This window comes from Vairimorpha necatrix, chromosome 6 (genome assembly GCF_036630325.1).
Source record: "Vairimorpha necatrix chromosome 6, complete sequence".
Lineage (NCBI taxonomy): Eukaryota > Fungi > Microsporidia > Nosematidae > Vairimorpha > Vairimorpha necatrix.
The window spans coordinates 186,775-205,020 of NC_088821.1; the positions used below are offsets into that span (position 1 = coordinate 186,775).

Here is an 18,246-nt window from a genome sequence, read left to right on the forward strand (position 1 = left end):
AGAAATTGAACTAGGCTGATCAATTTTTAAAATGTATGTATTTTAAATTTAATATAAAATGTATAAATTTAGCCTTTATCTGATATAAACCAGCAGAAGATTAATTTTAAACACTTCTGTGCCAATGGGACAAATTATAATAAAATAAAAGCACTCCATTTTATTTTTTTTTAATGTTATGCCCAATTGGCAATTTCAATCTTATAAAAATATTATTGAAGTTTAAATTTCTACATTAAAAATTATTTATTAATTTCTGCTTAGTTTACATTTTATTGTGTTTTATATCATCTAAAACTTTCCTTATTAAATTTACAGATTCGACTATGTCCTCGTAGATCAAAAAATCTTTTGATTTTATATTCTGAAGTCCAGTCAAGTGCTCAGAATTTATTAATATTCCTTGACAACTTTCTACAAATAAATCTAAGGATTCTTTTATCTTTCCTGTCTCCTTAACACAAGATTCCTCATCATACTCAATTTTAGAAACTGTCTCTATAAAACTATTTACACTTCGTGTTATAGAATCTTCATCATGAAAAATTTGTTTGTCAATAACAAACTTGACAATATTCAAAAACTCATTAAATATCATTTCTTTCTTAATATCTTCATTAATATTCATATTCTCTAATCTCTTTATATTGTCTCTATAAATTATATATTTCTCTAAAGAAGCATACCTAGTCTTATCTAATTTATCAATAAACAACTTATAATTAAAAATACCCTCAAAGGTACTTGTAAGTTCTTCTTGTATATTATTATCAATATATTCTACCATGTGATCTACAATCTCGTCTTTAATATTATATTTCTGAATTATATATTCTAAAAAAAAATTAATTTTTAGAGTTATATTAGTTTCATTCAAAATTTGTTGGTTTAGATTTTCTTTCATTTTCAGACATGTAATAATTTGACTAATATTTTCTATTTCGTCTTCCATATTACTAGGATATCTAACATCATAAACTTCTAATAAATCAAAGACTAGATTTTTGAAAGTATCTTCTTTCATTTGTATCAATTTCTTCCTCATACTGTGTTTTCTTGGTTTTTTATATTCCATGTCTGTTCGTCTATGAATTTCATTAATAATGTCATTGACAAATTTTTCAAAATCTCTAACTGACAAGGTACTTAGCTTGTCAAAAGTCTCTTTTTTCTTTTCTGGTGATGAAAAATTTGTATGGTCTCCTAAGTAACTTTTTAGAGTATATTTTATAATTTCTCTGTCCATAGTATGTTTTTTTTCTAATAAAATGTTTTATTTACTGTTTCAGTATGAAACAAAAATTTGAAACAATTAAAAAAATAAAAATCAATTATTAATTTTATAAGTTTTGCGTTTCTGTCTAACAATTACATTGACTAAGTTTAATAAAATATTTATAGAAAAATTTTAAATGAAATTAAAAATAAAGTTGGAAAGCGACATATGTTAAAAAATGCATTTGCATTTAAAAAAAACTATAATGAGATTTATGAATGCACTTTAGGTTGGACAATCCAAAAACATTTGAAAGAAATATGATGAAAAAATTTGAATGCTCATAAGGTTGAACAATACAAAAACATGTCAAATAAATTTATAAATCCAGTATGAAATTAAATTAATGCGGCAAATGTTAAACAACACAAAAACATTTCAAAAATTTTTTCATAATTTCATATGCACATTAGGTTGAAAAATTGAAAGCTGTTTTTTAAGAAAAAATATTAAACCCTCAAAAATGAATGCGCCTTTTGTTGAAAAATATAGACCATCTTCATTCGACCAAGTTGAAGGCAATGAAGAAGTCATAGCTTGTCTTAAATCAATACAAAATTCCCAAATAATTCCCAACATGTTGTTTTATGGCCCACCTGGTACAGGAAAAACAACTTCAATCCGAATTTTGTCAAATTTTTTACCAAATTCAAGTATTTTAGAATTAAATGCAAGTGACGAGCGTGGAATTTCCATAGTAAGACACACAATCAAAGAATTTGCTTCTACTTTTAGTAAAACAATTAAACTTGTCATTTTAGACGAAGTTGATTTTATGACCAGAGATGCTCAAAATGCACTAAGACGAATTATGGAAGATTTTAGTTCCACTACAAGATTCTGTTTAATAGCCAATTATCCTAAAAAGATTATTTCTCCGATTCTTAGTAGATGTTCTAAGTTTAGATTTAATCCAATAAAAAATTTTAAAAAAAGTGTCTTAGATTTGTGCCAATTAGAAAAAATTGAGATTGACGAGACAGGCTTGGAATTTCTAAATAGAACTTGTTACGGAGATATGCGTAAAGTTATCAATGACGTACAAGCAATAAGCAAATCATTTGGGAAAATTGATAGATATTCAGTATTGAAATTTAATTCGACTATGAGTAAAGAAGATTTCGGAGAAATATTTGAGTCACTAAATAAAAAAGATTTTGACTCTATGCTTCATGACATTGAAGTAGTAAAAGAAACAAAGTCTGTAGATCTTCTATCAATAATTGGGCACCTGTGTGAATATGTCGTAAAATCTAAAATGAAAAATAAGATGAAAATATTAAAATTAATGAGTGAGATAGAATGCCGAACAAGTCTCGGGTGTAATGAAAATGTACAACTTAAAGCATTAATCAGTGTATTTTCGCTATATCGAGATTAATTTATAAACAAAAAAACAATAAAATGAATGTAAATTTACTGAAAATAAATTGCAATAAATTTATCTATGTTTTGATTTTCTTTTAAAAAATTTAGACTGCGGTATTTCAAAATGTAAATTTTCATATTGTAAATTTTGAAAATGTAAATTTCCATATTGTAAAATTTTGAAAATGTAAATTTCCATATTGTAAAATTTTCAAAATTTAAATTTCCATATTGTAAAATTTTAATGTGCTCTATTAAACAAACAATGTGCCTTAAGAATCCAAATTTACTAGATTTCAAGATTCAAACCTATACCTTCAACAGACTCATTATAAAAAATAAGATTTTATTTATTTTTTAAGCCCTTAATGAATAACGACATTGATTTAGATATTTATTTAGTTTCACTAATGAATTCTCTAATTATAGACAATGAGATATCAGATAACTATAATGAAATACTAGAAAACATCTCTTTATTGTTATCTGATAATCCAAAATTATTTGATATAATAAATAAATCAAAATTCTTTTCTAGTAACTTGCTGAGGTGTCTCAGAAATGACGAATCATTTAATGAAAGCTTAGAATTTCTAAGTACAAATTTAAATAATTTGAATTTACCCGATTTATATTTTACAAAAAAATTTATATTTTTTATAACTGACAAATTGTATGAAAAAATGTATCAAAATTACGAATACATCTTAGATTTTATAGATGTATTTGTTGGTAAATACAAATTTACTATCAATTTGTTGTATGAATGTGGATTTTTTTGTTTATTAAATGGAATTATTGATACAAAAACATGTAAAATATACAACACAATTTTCAAAGGCGTCATTTCCAGTACTAAATCTTCTAAAGAAGATTTAGTCTCAAATAAAGATTGTTTTTATGAAATACAAAGGAAACAATTTGACTCGGAAATTATTTTCAATGAAAATAATTTAATAAAATTTAAAAAATTTTCATTTTTCAAAGAAGGCTCATCTTACCATGAAAAGATTTACGAAAATCTTGTAAACACCTCACTTTACAATTTAATTATGTGCGACTTCAAAGAAATGGACAATGTAATAAATTATAAAAAAAATGAATATGAATTTTTATATGAAAATAATGAGTTAATAGAAGGATGTTTTGAGAAGAAATTGACTTATCTAAGAATTATTAGAATACATTTTTATAATTATAAAGAAATGGTAGATATTGGATTTTTAAAAAAAATATCAAAATTTTTAACAGATAAACTTTTTAGTGTTAGGTACGAAGTTTTGTTGATTTTGAGTTTACAACAAGAAATGTATATAAGATTTAATGAAAATAAAATTCGTTGTATTTTTCAGATCTTAGAATATGAAATTACAGAATGTATAAAATGCGAGGAAGAAAAATGTGATGGAGAATGTACACTTTTATCAATTCTTGATTTTTTACATAAGATTTATACTTCAGGAAACAAATTGTTTTTCTATAAAATAAGTTTTTTAATTTTATTACGAGAAATTTCTAAAAAAATAGGCCACATTTTTATAGCAGAATATTTTAAAGACATCGTAGAATATTTCAAAATAGAAAGAAATAACATAAGTCGTATTTTATTCCCGTACCAACCAAAAAGAGGCAGTGCGCCTGAAATCAAACTAGATTTCTCAAATATTAAAAATAAAGAAAATTTTTCTGAAATTGAGCTGGAAGATGAAAATTTATCAGAAATTGAATGGGAAGATGAAAATTTAATTAAATAGTCCAGCAGCCATTTCTGCATGTTTTTGTGTATGAATAATTTCTTTTAGTTCTTTAATTCGTTTTTTATGGACTTTTGTTTTTAAATGAGATTTAAGTGCATTTTCAGATATGAAAAATCTGTCGCATTCCATACAATAAAATTTCCCATTACTTGGCATATCTTCTAAGTCTTCTGGTTTTATATTATTTTTTATATTTTTTTGGATTTGATCTAAGCCCAAAGTTCCTTCTTTTTTTAGTCTATTGACGTTTACTCTCCTTTTACAGCGTTTTTTATATTTTTGTGTTGTTTTTTGTCTCATTTGGGGCTGAAAAATGGAGATGTTTTTTTGAACTATCTTGAAAATAAGATTTGTTAAGAGGTGTTTATTTAAACTTAACGTCCTATATAATTTTGCTTTCTTATAAGTTTTTTCAAAGTAAGAAGGTTCTTAAGTTAAAAATTTCAAGTAATGAGAATATTATCTCAAAAAAAGTTTTTTAGTTACAAACTCAAAGTAAAAATTTTTTAAGTTATTTTTTTATTTAATAGTGTAATTATAAAGCTTTTTCATAATTTCACATTTTTTAGTTTATTTTACATGTCTCATTCTATCAGACATAGTATTCTAGTTCTTTTTTCTTTGGTGTATAAGATGGTATAAAAGTTCTCAGCTTTATAAGCCCGAAAAATATTCCATTTATAGCAACCAGCCACAATAAACTTAGTGGTAAAAATATCAATAAATTTCTAACGCCAAGCTCAATCAGAAATATCGGGCTAAAATATAAGAAGAGTACAATAGAAGAAAGAGTCTTGCTCAAAGGATTTTGTGGTATAAAAAAATAAATGTGTAAAAGGAAATAAGTTAAAAGCGCAGAAAAGAATTCGTACTTGTTAAATTTACAGATTGTCGCACATGACAAATTAATCAAAAAAGGGACGTAACTGACAAATAAAGTTTTTGATGAATAACTGCCAAGATTAATAAAAATCAAAAAGGCCTCAAGAAAAGCGATAAATAAAAATATCCACTTATTAGATGTGTTAATTAATCTTGTAAATAAAAGATATCTAAGAATAACATAAGAAGTCTGTCTAACAAAAGCAAACTTAAGTCGCAATAAATTTCGAATAAGGGGCAGTAAAAGAAAGCCGCCTAGAATTAAATAAATAAGTAAAACATATTGAGAAATACTATAGTATAAACTTACTGGTAAAAAAAGAGTATTAAAAATGAAGCCTATAAGAAATAAAGCACAGCAAAGAATATTGACCCTATCAAACATTCTAACAATGACATAAGAATCCTTCTCGTTGTCCAGTAAATTTATACAAGCATCTCCTGCTAGATCGTAGAAGTCTCTTTTATAATCGTCTTTAAGGATCGAATAAGCCCTGTTTAGTTCCATAAACTCCTTGTCTCCCTTTTTATTAATTAAGGGGTGAACTTTCTTGGCCATCTTTTTGTAAGCTTTTTCAATGTCAGATTTCTTGGAATTTTTGGGAACATTCAGAACATCGTAAAGACTCATTTTGAGGGTAAAAAAAATTAATAAATATTATTAATTTATTACAGCAAAGATATTATCTTATTTAAAAAGTTGAATATATAAAGAAATTACATATTATTAGAAAATAATAATATTGATAAAAAATTGTACTATAATTAAATTGTATATTAAATAATTTATAAGGGGTTATATAATTATAAAAAATCTTCTAAGAAATAATATGTGCTCGACATGAGCCCAGACTTTTTAACTTTTCTAAGTGTATTGAAGAATAATAAAAAATTTTATATTGGCGTCTTATAATATTTAATAAATAAACCCCCTTATGCTTGTTAACTCCTTCAACATGGCGCCCGGTACGGAACAGAAAATAGAAGGACTAACATTCAGAATCGCTAAAGCCAAAGCAGACATGGAAAATGTGGAGCTATAGTTTAAAGCTCACAACATTATTTAAGACAAGGAAAAAATATCAATCTTCCTCAGGATTCTTGATAGGAAGGCCCAAATTTCAATAATCAAAAATTTACAAATGTTACATGGAGACAATTAAAGGCTGGACTAAAAAAAATAACAGAGGAAATAACTCTTTTGAATTCATTGGAAACTAGACAAAGGCTAAATGAACAGTGAGCGAATGGTTAGATAGAATTATAACTATTGCTTATGATTCTGGTATGGAAGAAGAATTTGCTAAAAAAACAATTTCAAGAACATTTTTAACTTTAGAAGGATTCTTAAATTTTAGAGACTACTTTGCTAACCAATCAGTATACGATGATTTTCAGAACAAGATAAAACTATTAAGGAGAAGAAAATTATTTATATAAAAAGCAAAAATTAAAAATAAGAAAACCTCAAACTCAGAACATTGAGCAGATAAGAATCAATAAACAACCTCTCAAAGAAGAACAAAATTTGCAGTTGAAAGAGTTATTGTTGGAACAAAACATGGGTTTATTTTTATAAAATTATTTAAAAGATCAGATGTCAAATATATCAACTCGATTATATATTTGACATTGACATTGATATATATTCCTACACTACTTCCCCTTTAAAAGTTTTACATGATTTCGATTCGCTGTAATCGTTCTTCCGTCGTCAAGTAAAACACTATACGATTTAAACCTTTTATCCAAGACCGTTCCTTTATCTTGCCATTTTGGTTCCAGTTTCCCTCCTTGGGGCAAAATTAGTCTGTACCATACCCTGTCACCTACCTTTATTTCTTCCAATTGGGTCGCACCCGTTTTTTCATGTGTTGCATACTCCCCTCTGTATCGTTCTAAATTCTCCTTCGCTCTAGTCCTAAAGTCTGTTCTATCCATTCTAATATTAATTCCCTCCTGCAGATCCATATGATTAAGAACTAATCCTTGGTGCAATTCTATGGGCGCACAGCCTATGGCACGGTGATAGGACTGCATATAGGCTTTATTTACTTTTTTTGCACATTTGGCCCAATCGAACTTGCCAAATTCCGTGATCTTCCTCAGTTTAATTCCTATTGTTCTGTTAAATCTCTCTATTAATCCTGTGGTGGTCGGACTGTATGGTGATCCGTATTTCCAAGTAAACTGTTTCTCTTTTGCATAATCCTCACAGATTCGATTTTTAAACTCTCGTCCATTATCTGTTAAAATTGCCTTCGGAATTCCATATTTCTTTATGATGTATCTGTCCACTAAATACACTATTGTGTTCATGTCTTTTGTATGGATCGGGATAATCTCCCCCGTTTTTGAGAAATGATCTACCATTGTCAGTAGATACCTGTACCCGTCCTCACTCTCCTTGAATGGTCCTACTATGTCAATTTCCCAAATCTCTCCAATGTTGTTTGCCACCAATGGTACAATATCTTTGAATTGTTTTTGTTCTCTTTCCTGTTGGCAGATTTCGCAGTTCTCTACAAACTGATCTATATCTTTGTTAATTTCCTTCCATTCATATTTACGTCTCATGTTATATTTCATATTTTTCTTTGAGCCATGGCCCAACATATCGTGGTAAAATCTGACCAGTTCTAGTCCCCTTTCCCTGTTTATAACTTTCCTTTCTTCAGCAGTGCTTACCGTTTCAATTTTCTTCATCTCTATTTTGAAGTCTCTACTTAAATGGTCTACATAGTTTGAGGGTCCCGCAATATACTCAATTTCAAAATCATATTCCTGAAGGAGGAGCGACCATCTCGCCAACCTTGCCTTAATATTCTTGACTTAAAAAGATATTTTAAAGCCTGATGGTCCGTTCTTAAGGTAAACTTTCCCAACAGTAGATATTCTCTGAAGTGTTGAAATGCTTTGACTACCGCTAACAGCTCCTGTTCTGTTGTAGAATAATTTTTTTCCGCTTTCGTGTGCAAAGAACTAAAGTATGCTACCATTTTTTCCTCTCCTTCTATTACCTGGGATAGCATGGCTCCACTTCCTTCATTTGACGCGTCCGTCGTCAAAATGAATTTATCTCTCGTATTTGGGATAGTCAATAATGTCGCTTTATTCACAGCTGCCTTTAACGCTTCTATGGCTTCGATAAACAACTGCCTGTTTTCTGATGCCCTTTTCCAAAATTTGATTTCCTCTTCCTTTTTCAACTTAATGATCCTATACAATGGGCTTACTATCTTATGACTGTCTTTTATAAATTTCGAACAGTAATTATATAGCCCCAACAATGATTGCAATTTCTTTTTGTTTTTTGGAATTGGCAATTCCTCAATACTCTTTATCCTTTCTGTGTCGATCCTAACTCCTTCCTTCGAGATCACATGCCCCAAGATTTTCAGTTCTTTCTTATTAAATTCACACTTTTTCTCATTCAGCTTTACTCCAGCATTTACCAACTTCTCCATAACCAGCCTAACATGCGCTTGATGTTCCTCGAAAGTTCTACTATAGACCAAGATATCATCCATATAAACAACCACGAATTTGTATAAAAACTCTCTAAGTATGTTATTCATTGCTCTCTGAAATGTGGCTGGCCCGTTTACTAGACCGAAAGGCATCTTTACAAATTCAAAAAGTCCTTCTCTGCATGCAAAGGCAGTCTTCTCAATATCCTTTGGAGCCATATTGATCTGGTGATATCCCGATTCTGCATCCATCTTAGTAAAATAACTTGCACCCTCTAGTGCATCAATAAACTCATCCACTCTAGGCATGGGGTATGCATCCTTAATCGTAATATCATTAAGCCGCCTGTAATCTATACACAATCTATATCCTCCATCTTTTTTTGGTACTACAATCACTGGACTTCGCCAAGCACTCTCACTTGGCCGTATCACCCCCAGCTCAAGGTATTCCTTTATTATTTTAGATGCCTCTTTTTCTTTCGTTCCGCCTAATTTATATAGCTGAGCCATGACTGGCTCACTATCTCCCGTGTTAATCCTATGATATCCAATTGCATTTCCTTTAAGGATTTGTCCCGACTCCATGTTGACCTTTCCATTTCCAAATCTTAGGTCAACTTCATATTTGTCCAATAATGTCCATCCTACTATGCACGGCATGGTGATGTCCCGTGTTACAATAAATTCGTCTTCAAATATGTATCCTTCTATTTTTATTTTCAACATCGTTTTCCCTATGATTCTTATCTGTGACCCGTTGGCCGCCCGTAATTGAAGATTATCTCTAGTCAATCTCGTTTTGTCTTCGAGGTGTTCCGGCCTAATCAAATTAACTTCTGCACCTGTATCTAATAATACCTTAAACGGTCGTTTACTGTTCTCAAGTGTAGCCAACTTAACAGTGGATCGATTACTTCTGCTATTTAATAACCTATAATTAAAAATAAATTTATTCAAGTCCTCTTCTTCCACATCTATCTCATCATTCCCTTGTGGTATACTAACCTCTCTAACTTGTTTTTTCACCTTAGAGCTTTTCCTTAAACTGTTGAAACGACATTGAGAGACCACATGTCCTTGCTCGCTACAGATCAAACATCTAATTTTTGAATAGCTTGATTTTTTACTATTAACTTTGTTTCTTATTGCTTCGACTTTAACTTCTTGACCGTATGAGGATGCTATCTGGTTTCGCTCGGTCTCTCTCGTATCCTTAATATTCTTTAATGAATCATAGATGTATTTCCATGTAAGGCCCTCTTTGTTGTTAATAAGCACGATGTTAGCTAGATTATTCGGCAGACCATTCAATGTAAACGCTACCAGGACTTGTTCTGGTACATTTCCTTTCCTCGCTATGGCACCCATTCTGTCGAGATAGTTCATAATAGATCCACCTGTATACTTCAATGCTGCAAGCTTTTCCAAACTAATCTTCAGAATCATATTACTGACAAATCTCTCCCTGAATCTATCTATTAGTTCACCCAAGTCTAGCCCTACTGGTTGGGCCATTATCCAATCTTTTGCTTCTTCCCTAAGAGACATCTTGAATGTAAGTAACAGCTTACCCTCGCTGTACTCATTCAACCTGCCCACTTCCATCAAGTCCTCTATGAACTGTTGTGGGTCGTCTTTCTCTTCATTTCTGAAGATGAGAAGAATATTTTTGTCGCTTGTCGCCAAATTGTTGGAACAAAACATGGGTTTATTTTTATAAAATTATTTAAAAGATCAGATGTCAAATATATCAACTCGATTATATATTTGACATTGACATCGACATTGACATATATTCCTACAGTTATAATTAACAATCTACAAACACCACTAGGAGAAGTTAAGACTATAGAAGTATTTCTTGCAGGAGATAAAATAAATGCAGTGGTAGATACAGGTAGCAATCTAAATTGAATTATTAGGAAGCTTGTTGAAGAAAAAGGATTTCTTTACATAGAGACGAAAGAAATTACGGTAACAAACATTTTTGGACAAGAAAATACCCTAACAGAATACGTAGAATTAACTGTGAAAATAAATCACATACAGATAACAACCACTTTTTACATCATGGACAATGGATCAATTTTCATTTTGATTGGTAATTCAACTATAGTTAATGTCCAAAAATTGAGGCATGAAATAGGAGAACTTAAGAAGAAGTTCTATAAAGTCTTTAATGATGAACCATCCGGAGGTTATAATAAAATAATTTGCACAATAGATACAAAAGAAGGTGCCAAAGTTAATATTAAAAAAAGAACATGACCAGAACTTATTAGAAGTTCTTTAAAGGCTTTCAAAAAACAATTTTTTAGTTAATGCAGATAAAATGCAATATAAAAGCAAAACGGTAAAGCCTTCAGGATCTATGATCAACGGGTCAACTCAGAGGCCAATAGGAGAACACCAGAGAAAGATATTGACTTCAAAACGCATAAAGCCAAAAAAGACTTACAAAAATTTCTTGGATTTGCAAATTACTATAGAAAATATATTGCGCACCTAGCAACAATTTCACAACCATTATATGATGCACTCAAAGGCCTCACATGCAACGACCAATTAAAATGGACCAAAGAATGCTAGGAAGCCTTTAGCAACATAAAACTAAAGTTAAATTCTAACATAGCAATAAATGTAGCAGACTTTACAAAACTATTTGTCTTAGCAATAGATGCCTCAAATACAGGAATAGGAGCTTGCCTACAACAAGAAAAAGATGGCGAACTTATAGTTATAGATTGGGCATCCAAAAAGCTGTCTGAAGCAGAGAAAAAATATACAATAACAGAGAAGGAATTTCTAGCTATGGCTTGAGGAATACAACACAATGAATCATATTTTTAAGGCTATAAGTTTAAAGTAATAATCGATCACACCGCCCTTACGTTTGCTAAAACAAAACATATATTCAGAAATATGAAATTAGAACCAATGAGAGATTAATACAAAGTTATGACTTCACAATACATTATAAGAAAGGCGCCGAAATTATTGAGGCTGATGTGTCAAGTGTAATTTATGAAACGTTGGACCAAACTCACGACTTAAAACTGCCAAAAAATGTGCTCATCGATTCTGAGGTACGTGGCATTATAAAGTAAGCGATACAGAAACAAAGCTCTTTCCGCCTGTCGAAGATAGACCAGCGCTCCTTAAGGAAGTACACGAAAAATTTACAAACCAAGGTGAAGAGATGCAATGATTTATGGAATAAAGAGAAAATATTATTGGCTTAAACTAAACGAATCAATTGCTTAATACTATAAACGTTGTAAATCTTGTCAATGCAATCAACGAAAGACACAAGGAGGAGAAAAGTTAGTGGAAGCAAATTACAAATTGGAAAAAATTAGCATGGACCTTTTATTCCTAGAACAGGCTATACCCCCACTTACATGTATTGATCTTTACACATGAAAAGTTAATATAAAATATCTAAAGAACAAAACGAACAAGGAAACGTTTAAAAAAATGAAAGAAATCTTTGAAGAGTAAGGACTTCCGAAACAAATTATAATAGAAAATGGTAGAGAATTCATATCGTAAGAGTTCTCAATGTGGTGCGAGAAAAACTCGATTATAGTTCATAATACACGCCCCGGAAAACATCAGTCCAACGGAAGAGTCGAAAGACTAAAATTAAATGTATGGCAGATTATGAGGAAAAAGTTTTTAGAAGAACCCAATTTAATTCGGAAAGAAACTTACCAGATATAGTTAAACGATTTAATTATACCTACTACAGAGGTATTAAATGTACACCAAATGAGATGTGGGGAAATATAATAACGCCAGAAGAAAAAGAAGTGCAACGAATAAAATACGAGAAGGAATTTAAGTCGTTAAACAGAAAATATTCGAGATTGGAGAATATGTACTATCACAAGACATTAATACTAACACATCATTTTCCAATCAGATAGTAAATACGTATTTGTAGGGAAGATCGTAGAAATCTTAGAAGGTGATTCTTATTATGTTTTAATAAATGGAAAGAAGGTTAAGCGTGATCACGCTCAGCTTAAAAAATTTCAAAAATTCTTAAATGAAAACAAAGTGAAAGAATTTACCGATAAAGTGCTTTTTTTTTGGGGGGGGGGTGGGGTGTCTTTATAATATTAGATAAATAAACTCCTTATGCTTGTTAATTCATTCAACATATTATATAAGGAAAGGCGTTATTTCAATTAAGTCATTTAAACCAAATGAGATATGGGGATCGACATAGTAGGTCACTACCCCAAAGCCAACGGGATATAGGTACATATTAAAGAAAATCGACCACTTTTCAAAGGTTGCAAACGTAATACCGTTACGATCAAAAAATGCAGACAAAACTCGAATACGAATCGAAGAAACCATTTCAAAGTACGGAGTTCCGGGAATAATTATTTCGGATAATGGAAGGGATTCGCAAATAGCAGTATAAAAGAATTTTCTAGGAAGTACAAAATTCAATGGAGACTAGGAGCCCCCATTTGCCGACGACTACGGGATTAGTAGAGAGATTTAATCGGACATACGTAGAGAAGCTGAAAAAAAGGATCAAATTTTGGAAGAATAGACTTGGTGAAGTGCATAGGTAAGACTTTGGACGGGTACCTTAACTCTTTTCCCGGGAATATACTGCTCATTACAGGAAATGTGGTCAAATAAAAGATTGTCGAAACACCAAAGGTGTTATATATCATGTTACAAAACAAGTTATTGCAAATGTAAGGAAGTAAGACTCAAGAGGAAATTTAAGTGGGGGGGGGGGTGAAATATTCTATCATCACTCAATCGGGAAAGAACATAAATTGGAAGCGGATTATACTTTTAGCGGAATCGTTATTTCTAAAGTAATTTGGCTCTGCCGAAATAAAGTTAGCAAATGGAAAAATAATAACCTCAAGTCTAAGAAACTTAAGGAAGTATATTTTTTAGAGAGGGAAGAGTGTAAAAATAAATGTCAATCAATGTTATATTTAATATCATTTGATATTCACTATAAATTGATTAAACTTCATTTGATTTTTTCTATAAATTAATTAAATATCATTTAATTTTTTTCTATAAATTGATTAAATAAATAAACTTATGTTTTTTTAATAACAGTTTTGCGTACAACAATTTCAAACATGACATTGGTAACAATGCATAAATAAAATTAAAAGTATAAATTTTGTCATATATTAAGACCACCACAGTTTTTATCAAACAATTTTGTTAATTATAATTTTTTTTTCAAGTATTAAAGAATTTCTAATTTTTGTACCCATATATGAGATCGATACTTTTTTATTTTAATTATTGTTGCTTTTTTGATATTGTAGTAGCTACGGACGCCAATCAAACAGCTTGGATCGATGATATTACGAATATTAGCAGAGATCAATATTGTTCTATATTGAATGGGAATTTGCGATACACCGGACTTTCAATAACCACGATCGAATATCTTGGTAGATTTATCTGGCATACTTTAACTAGCCATAAAACATTTAGATTAATTTTAAAGAATAGCAATTTAGAAGCTTATTTCAAAAAAAACAATCAAAGAATTCTTGGAAAATATTTACATGGCATTATTAGGCTTTTTGGTATAAAAAATAATTCTTTTATAGATTATTTCCCAGTACCAGGCCAAGAATTTAATTTCATACACGACTTAATCTTCGAAACAAGCAGTATTTTGTCATCCATAAATTTGTGTTTCAAAAATCATATTTCCGAATCTCCATCACGTATTGATGCCATTAAAAAAATCATTAATAAAAAATTATGTTTTCTGTGGGGAGGGAAAGGAATATTACCTTCAGTTCAGTACTTAGAATGTAAAAGATATAAGAATTATTATGTTGAATGTCATAAGATAGAGTCGTATGAAGTAGAAGAATTTTATGAAAAAAGGCAAGAGATATTCAAGCCTGAAGATTGCATCGATTCAAACTTTGATTTCGATATTTTGACTAGTACAACTCCAAATAATCCTACTTTTAAGAATACCACTGCTTCTTATTTTCCTGAAATTATAAATACTACGAGTAGTGCAAAATTATATATTACAAGCGAAATTCCTATAATTTCAACCAATACTAGCACTAAATTAAACAACATCACCAAAAGTGCAAATAATAGGGACAATGTTAATAGCAGCGATGTTGATTCTAAAACTGATGAGAATGCATATAGTAAAATTTATGAACTCATATCAGAGAGTAGATATGGCATTTTTGGATTAATTATAATTATAATGTTGGTAATAGGAGCTATTGTGTTTTTTTGTTGTCGAAAAATAAAAAACAGCGATAAAGAATACAAAAAAGTTAACAGCAAAGATCCCGGGACGAGTGTCTAGAATTAAATTTGATAATCATTTTATTTATTTTGAAAAAAAATTTTCTATAAATTTTAATCATTAAAATTTTTTTTTTCTAAAATTAAGTTTGAGTTCTTGATGGTAACCACAGAATAATTTTTATCATTTTAATTAATTGCGAAATGTACATATATTTATTTTGCATCTCATTATATAAAATAAATATGTGGTTAAATCGTCCGTATAAATTAAAAACTTAAAACGTTAAAATATCAGCAACACTTTATAAGATCTTTAATAAAAAACGTTAAAAATCAAAAAATGGAACTTCTAATTGTGCCATATCTTCATTTTTCCCTAATTTAAACATGAAGAAAATTAATCTTCGAGATAAAAAATGGACTTTTCTATAATGATCTATTTACACCAAAACAAGGCATGGGGTACACTATTAAATTGTAAAGAAGAATTACAAAATTATCTAAAAATCTATATTTAATGAAAGAAGAACAATGAAATTGTAATTTTGAACACCATATACATTTATTAATGTAGTTAAAATATAAAAAATATTTTTACAGAAACGAGTTTTATTTGTATTCTTGGCTAATTTTCACTTTAGCCCCCCCCCTTATCATTATAAATACAGAATTTTTTATTTTAGTCCTTTTTTTAATTCAAAGCGCCCAGAGTGGAAAGGAACAAACAAAAATTTACATAGTACAAAAAACGGACTCTTATTAAGATCTGATTTTATCAATATTTATGATCAACATTATTTTAAATCGTTTTTTGATAATGTATTACTAAAAAATATGTTTTTAAAGCAGTCTAAATTTGTAAAAATATATGAGGCGCGCGAGCGTTGACCCCCTAAGATTTCCACACCATGCAAGCATTAACCCCGAGTTTTCCTTAAAGAAAGCCCTGTCTGAATCATATCTCAATTAGATAAATAAATGCTTCAAATTAAATTCGAACACGTCCCATACGCAGGAAACACCTAAGCATGCCTCTAGACTATGGCATACTAAAAAAACATAAATATTTCTAATAAAAAAACACTTGCATTATTCAATTTGATAAATAAAATAATTATTTTTATCCTTTTAAATATTCTTCCTCCAAAATGCTGTTGATTATGATAATTTAACATTAATCCTACAAGGCAGGGATAATGAAGTTGGTTTAGAAAAGCAACAAAAAAACGGTTGAAACAAAAAGCTGCCAATTACCTTATTATAGATGAGGCACTATATTTAAAAGATGAGGCCCCTGGAAACCATCTTAAGGTTTTCCAAAGTAGAAAGCTTGGAAGTTGAATGTAGAGCTTTCCGGCACTTTAACACAGGGGCGTCAACAGATTTGAAGCATCTTGCAATAAGTTTGTTTTAAAACTTAGAGATATTATTAGAAAGTCGTCTCCGAATGCATCATATGTGGACAATCGCAACTCGTTAAAAAATTAAGAGCGCCAAGTTCATATTACGGCCTCTAAACCAATGGAACGAATTATGATCGATTTAATCTATATGACGCGCTATAAAAGTTTAACGATGGACATTGTTGAATTTTAATAATAGATGTGTATTTGAAGTTTGCCGGGCCTAACCAATAAAAAGTAAAACGAGAGAAGAGGTTACAGAAAATTTAAAATTTTTATTTTACAATATGACTAGTCCTCCCAAGTTCCTTCAAAGCGATACTTGAAAGAAATTCTGTAAATTTCATATGAATAAATATTGTGCAGACTTTGTTATTGTTCAAAAACATAGTAGGCCCTCCACTTACAATCAAATGGGCAAATAGAAAGGGTTAACCAAACTTTAACTCGCACTATTTAAGACAAGGTTTGAAGAAGGATTGCTTGCTGTGGTAATTCTAGAACCGAAGATAAAAACGATGGCCTTGAAGTCTTAATAAAGTCGTATACAACTATAATTAGCCTAACATAGTGCGGCATAGCAGGTTCCATTTAACCTATTTTAAAAAATACCGGAAGTTAATTTCGTTTTCACGCAGGATGTCAACGAGTCTTCAGATAATATTATGAAAGGAGTTGAATTAAAGTTTGATGTGTAAAATAAAAATGAAGTTGTGATTGGTGTTCTTGAAGAAAAAACAGAAACTGGTTCAGTTGATCCAAATTACCTTGCAAGAATGGATCGTCAATCAAAGATCATATCTCATAATATACTTTAGAAATAGGGGACAAGGTAATTGTAGCTAGAGACTTTGATGATAAGACCAAAACAAAAATTATCTTCCTTTCTTGTAAAGAAGTCACGATTGCAGAATTCTCTCAAACAACAAAGTGAAATGTGAAACTGAAGAAGATACATAAATTTCCCCTATGTCTATGCTCAAAAAACTTTAACATTAAACAATCGATTTTAAAATTTATTTGTTTTCTTTTCATTTCTTATTTTTTACGTTCTGTTAAAGGGGCAAACGCATTCATGGGTTCAACGCTCGCGTGATACAAAAAATATTTCTAAATGTAATGTATTTATTTCAAAAATTTGGTTTCAGGAATATAAGAATATATAACATCCCCCCCTCAAGAAAGGTTAGTCTCCTACGTCATCATCGACCCTAAGAGATCTTTTAAGTCATAATGCCTCTTCTTAACTAATCGTCCATTCTTCAAGTTCATTATATAAGAATTTCCTGGACACACAATCTTAATAATCCTGATATCCAAAAACCTACCTTTTTCATACTTATTACACCCTTTAAAATTTATACTCTTTGCAACTCGCACTCTCTGCCCTTCGACGAACCTGTCTCTATATCATTTTTTAAATCGCTTATTAAAATTTCCATTGGACCATTTTTCAGCATTACATTGCCCGTTTTATCTTTAACTGCCCCAAATGGTGTGCATCTTAGACTCATGGTAACTATTATTATATATCTCAAGCGCATTTGTAACTCGTTCTTAAAAGCTTTTGGGGAGATTCATTTTTATACCGATTCTCTCAACGTACATATGACTCTTTCAGCTCTTCCATTGCTTCTATGTGATTCAATACTGATCTTCCTGTGGGTTATATCCAACTTTCTGCATAACTATCTAAATTCCTCATTTGCAAATTCTCTTCGATTGTCCGATATGATTTCTTGTGGTCTTTTACCATTTTCACACAAATATTCTATAAATTCAATTATCGAGCTAGCACG

The 18,246-nt window shown here is 30.1% G+C and overlaps 5 protein-coding genes across 5 annotated transcripts; 3 read left to right on the forward strand and 2 right to left on the reverse strand.

Annotated features, from left to right (window-relative positions):
- Positions 1–265: 265 nt before the first annotated feature.
- VNE69_06030 (uncharacterized protein) lies at positions 266–1,246 on the reverse strand (the record flags this gene model as incomplete). Its single annotated transcript, XM_065473782.1, has 1 exon — positions 266–1,246. The coding sequence occupies one exon, from the start codon at positions 1,244–1,246 to the stop codon at positions 266–268; it is 981 nt and encodes a 326-aa protein (XP_065329854.1).
- A 493-nt stretch (positions 1,247–1,739) lies between these two features.
- VNE69_06031 (replication factor C subunit 3 (RFC3)) lies at positions 1,740–2,657 on the forward strand (the record flags this gene model as incomplete). The annotated part of the gene is made up of 1 exon (XM_065473783.1): positions 1,740–2,657. One exon carries the CDS (start codon positions 1,740–1,742, stop codon positions 2,655–2,657), a length of 918 nt encoding a protein of 305 aa, XP_065329855.1.
- Positions 2,658–3,012: 355 nt separating this feature from the next.
- VNE69_06032 (uncharacterized protein) lies at positions 3,013–4,398 on the forward strand (the record flags this gene model as incomplete). Its single annotated transcript, XM_065473784.1, has 1 exon — positions 3,013–4,398. The coding sequence occupies one exon, from the start codon at positions 3,013–3,015 to the stop codon at positions 4,396–4,398; it is 1,386 nt and encodes a 461-aa protein (XP_065329856.1).
- Positions 4,399–4,993: 595 nt separating this feature from the next.
- On the reverse strand, positions 4,994–5,914 carry VNE69_06033 (DnaJ domain-containing protein; the record flags this gene model as incomplete). Its single annotated transcript, XM_065473785.1, has 1 exon — positions 4,994–5,914. One exon carries the CDS (start codon positions 5,912–5,914, stop codon positions 4,994–4,996), a length of 921 nt encoding a protein of 306 aa, XP_065329857.1.
- An 8,111-nt stretch (positions 5,915–14,025) lies between these two features.
- Positions 14,026–15,102, forward strand: VNE69_06034 (putative SP-containing membrane protein; the record flags this gene model as incomplete). Its single annotated transcript, XM_065473786.1, has 1 exon — positions 14,026–15,102. The coding sequence occupies one exon, from the start codon at positions 14,026–14,028 to the stop codon at positions 15,100–15,102; it is 1,077 nt and encodes a 358-aa protein (XP_065329858.1).
- Between the last annotated feature and the right edge of the window lie 3,144 nt (positions 15,103–18,246).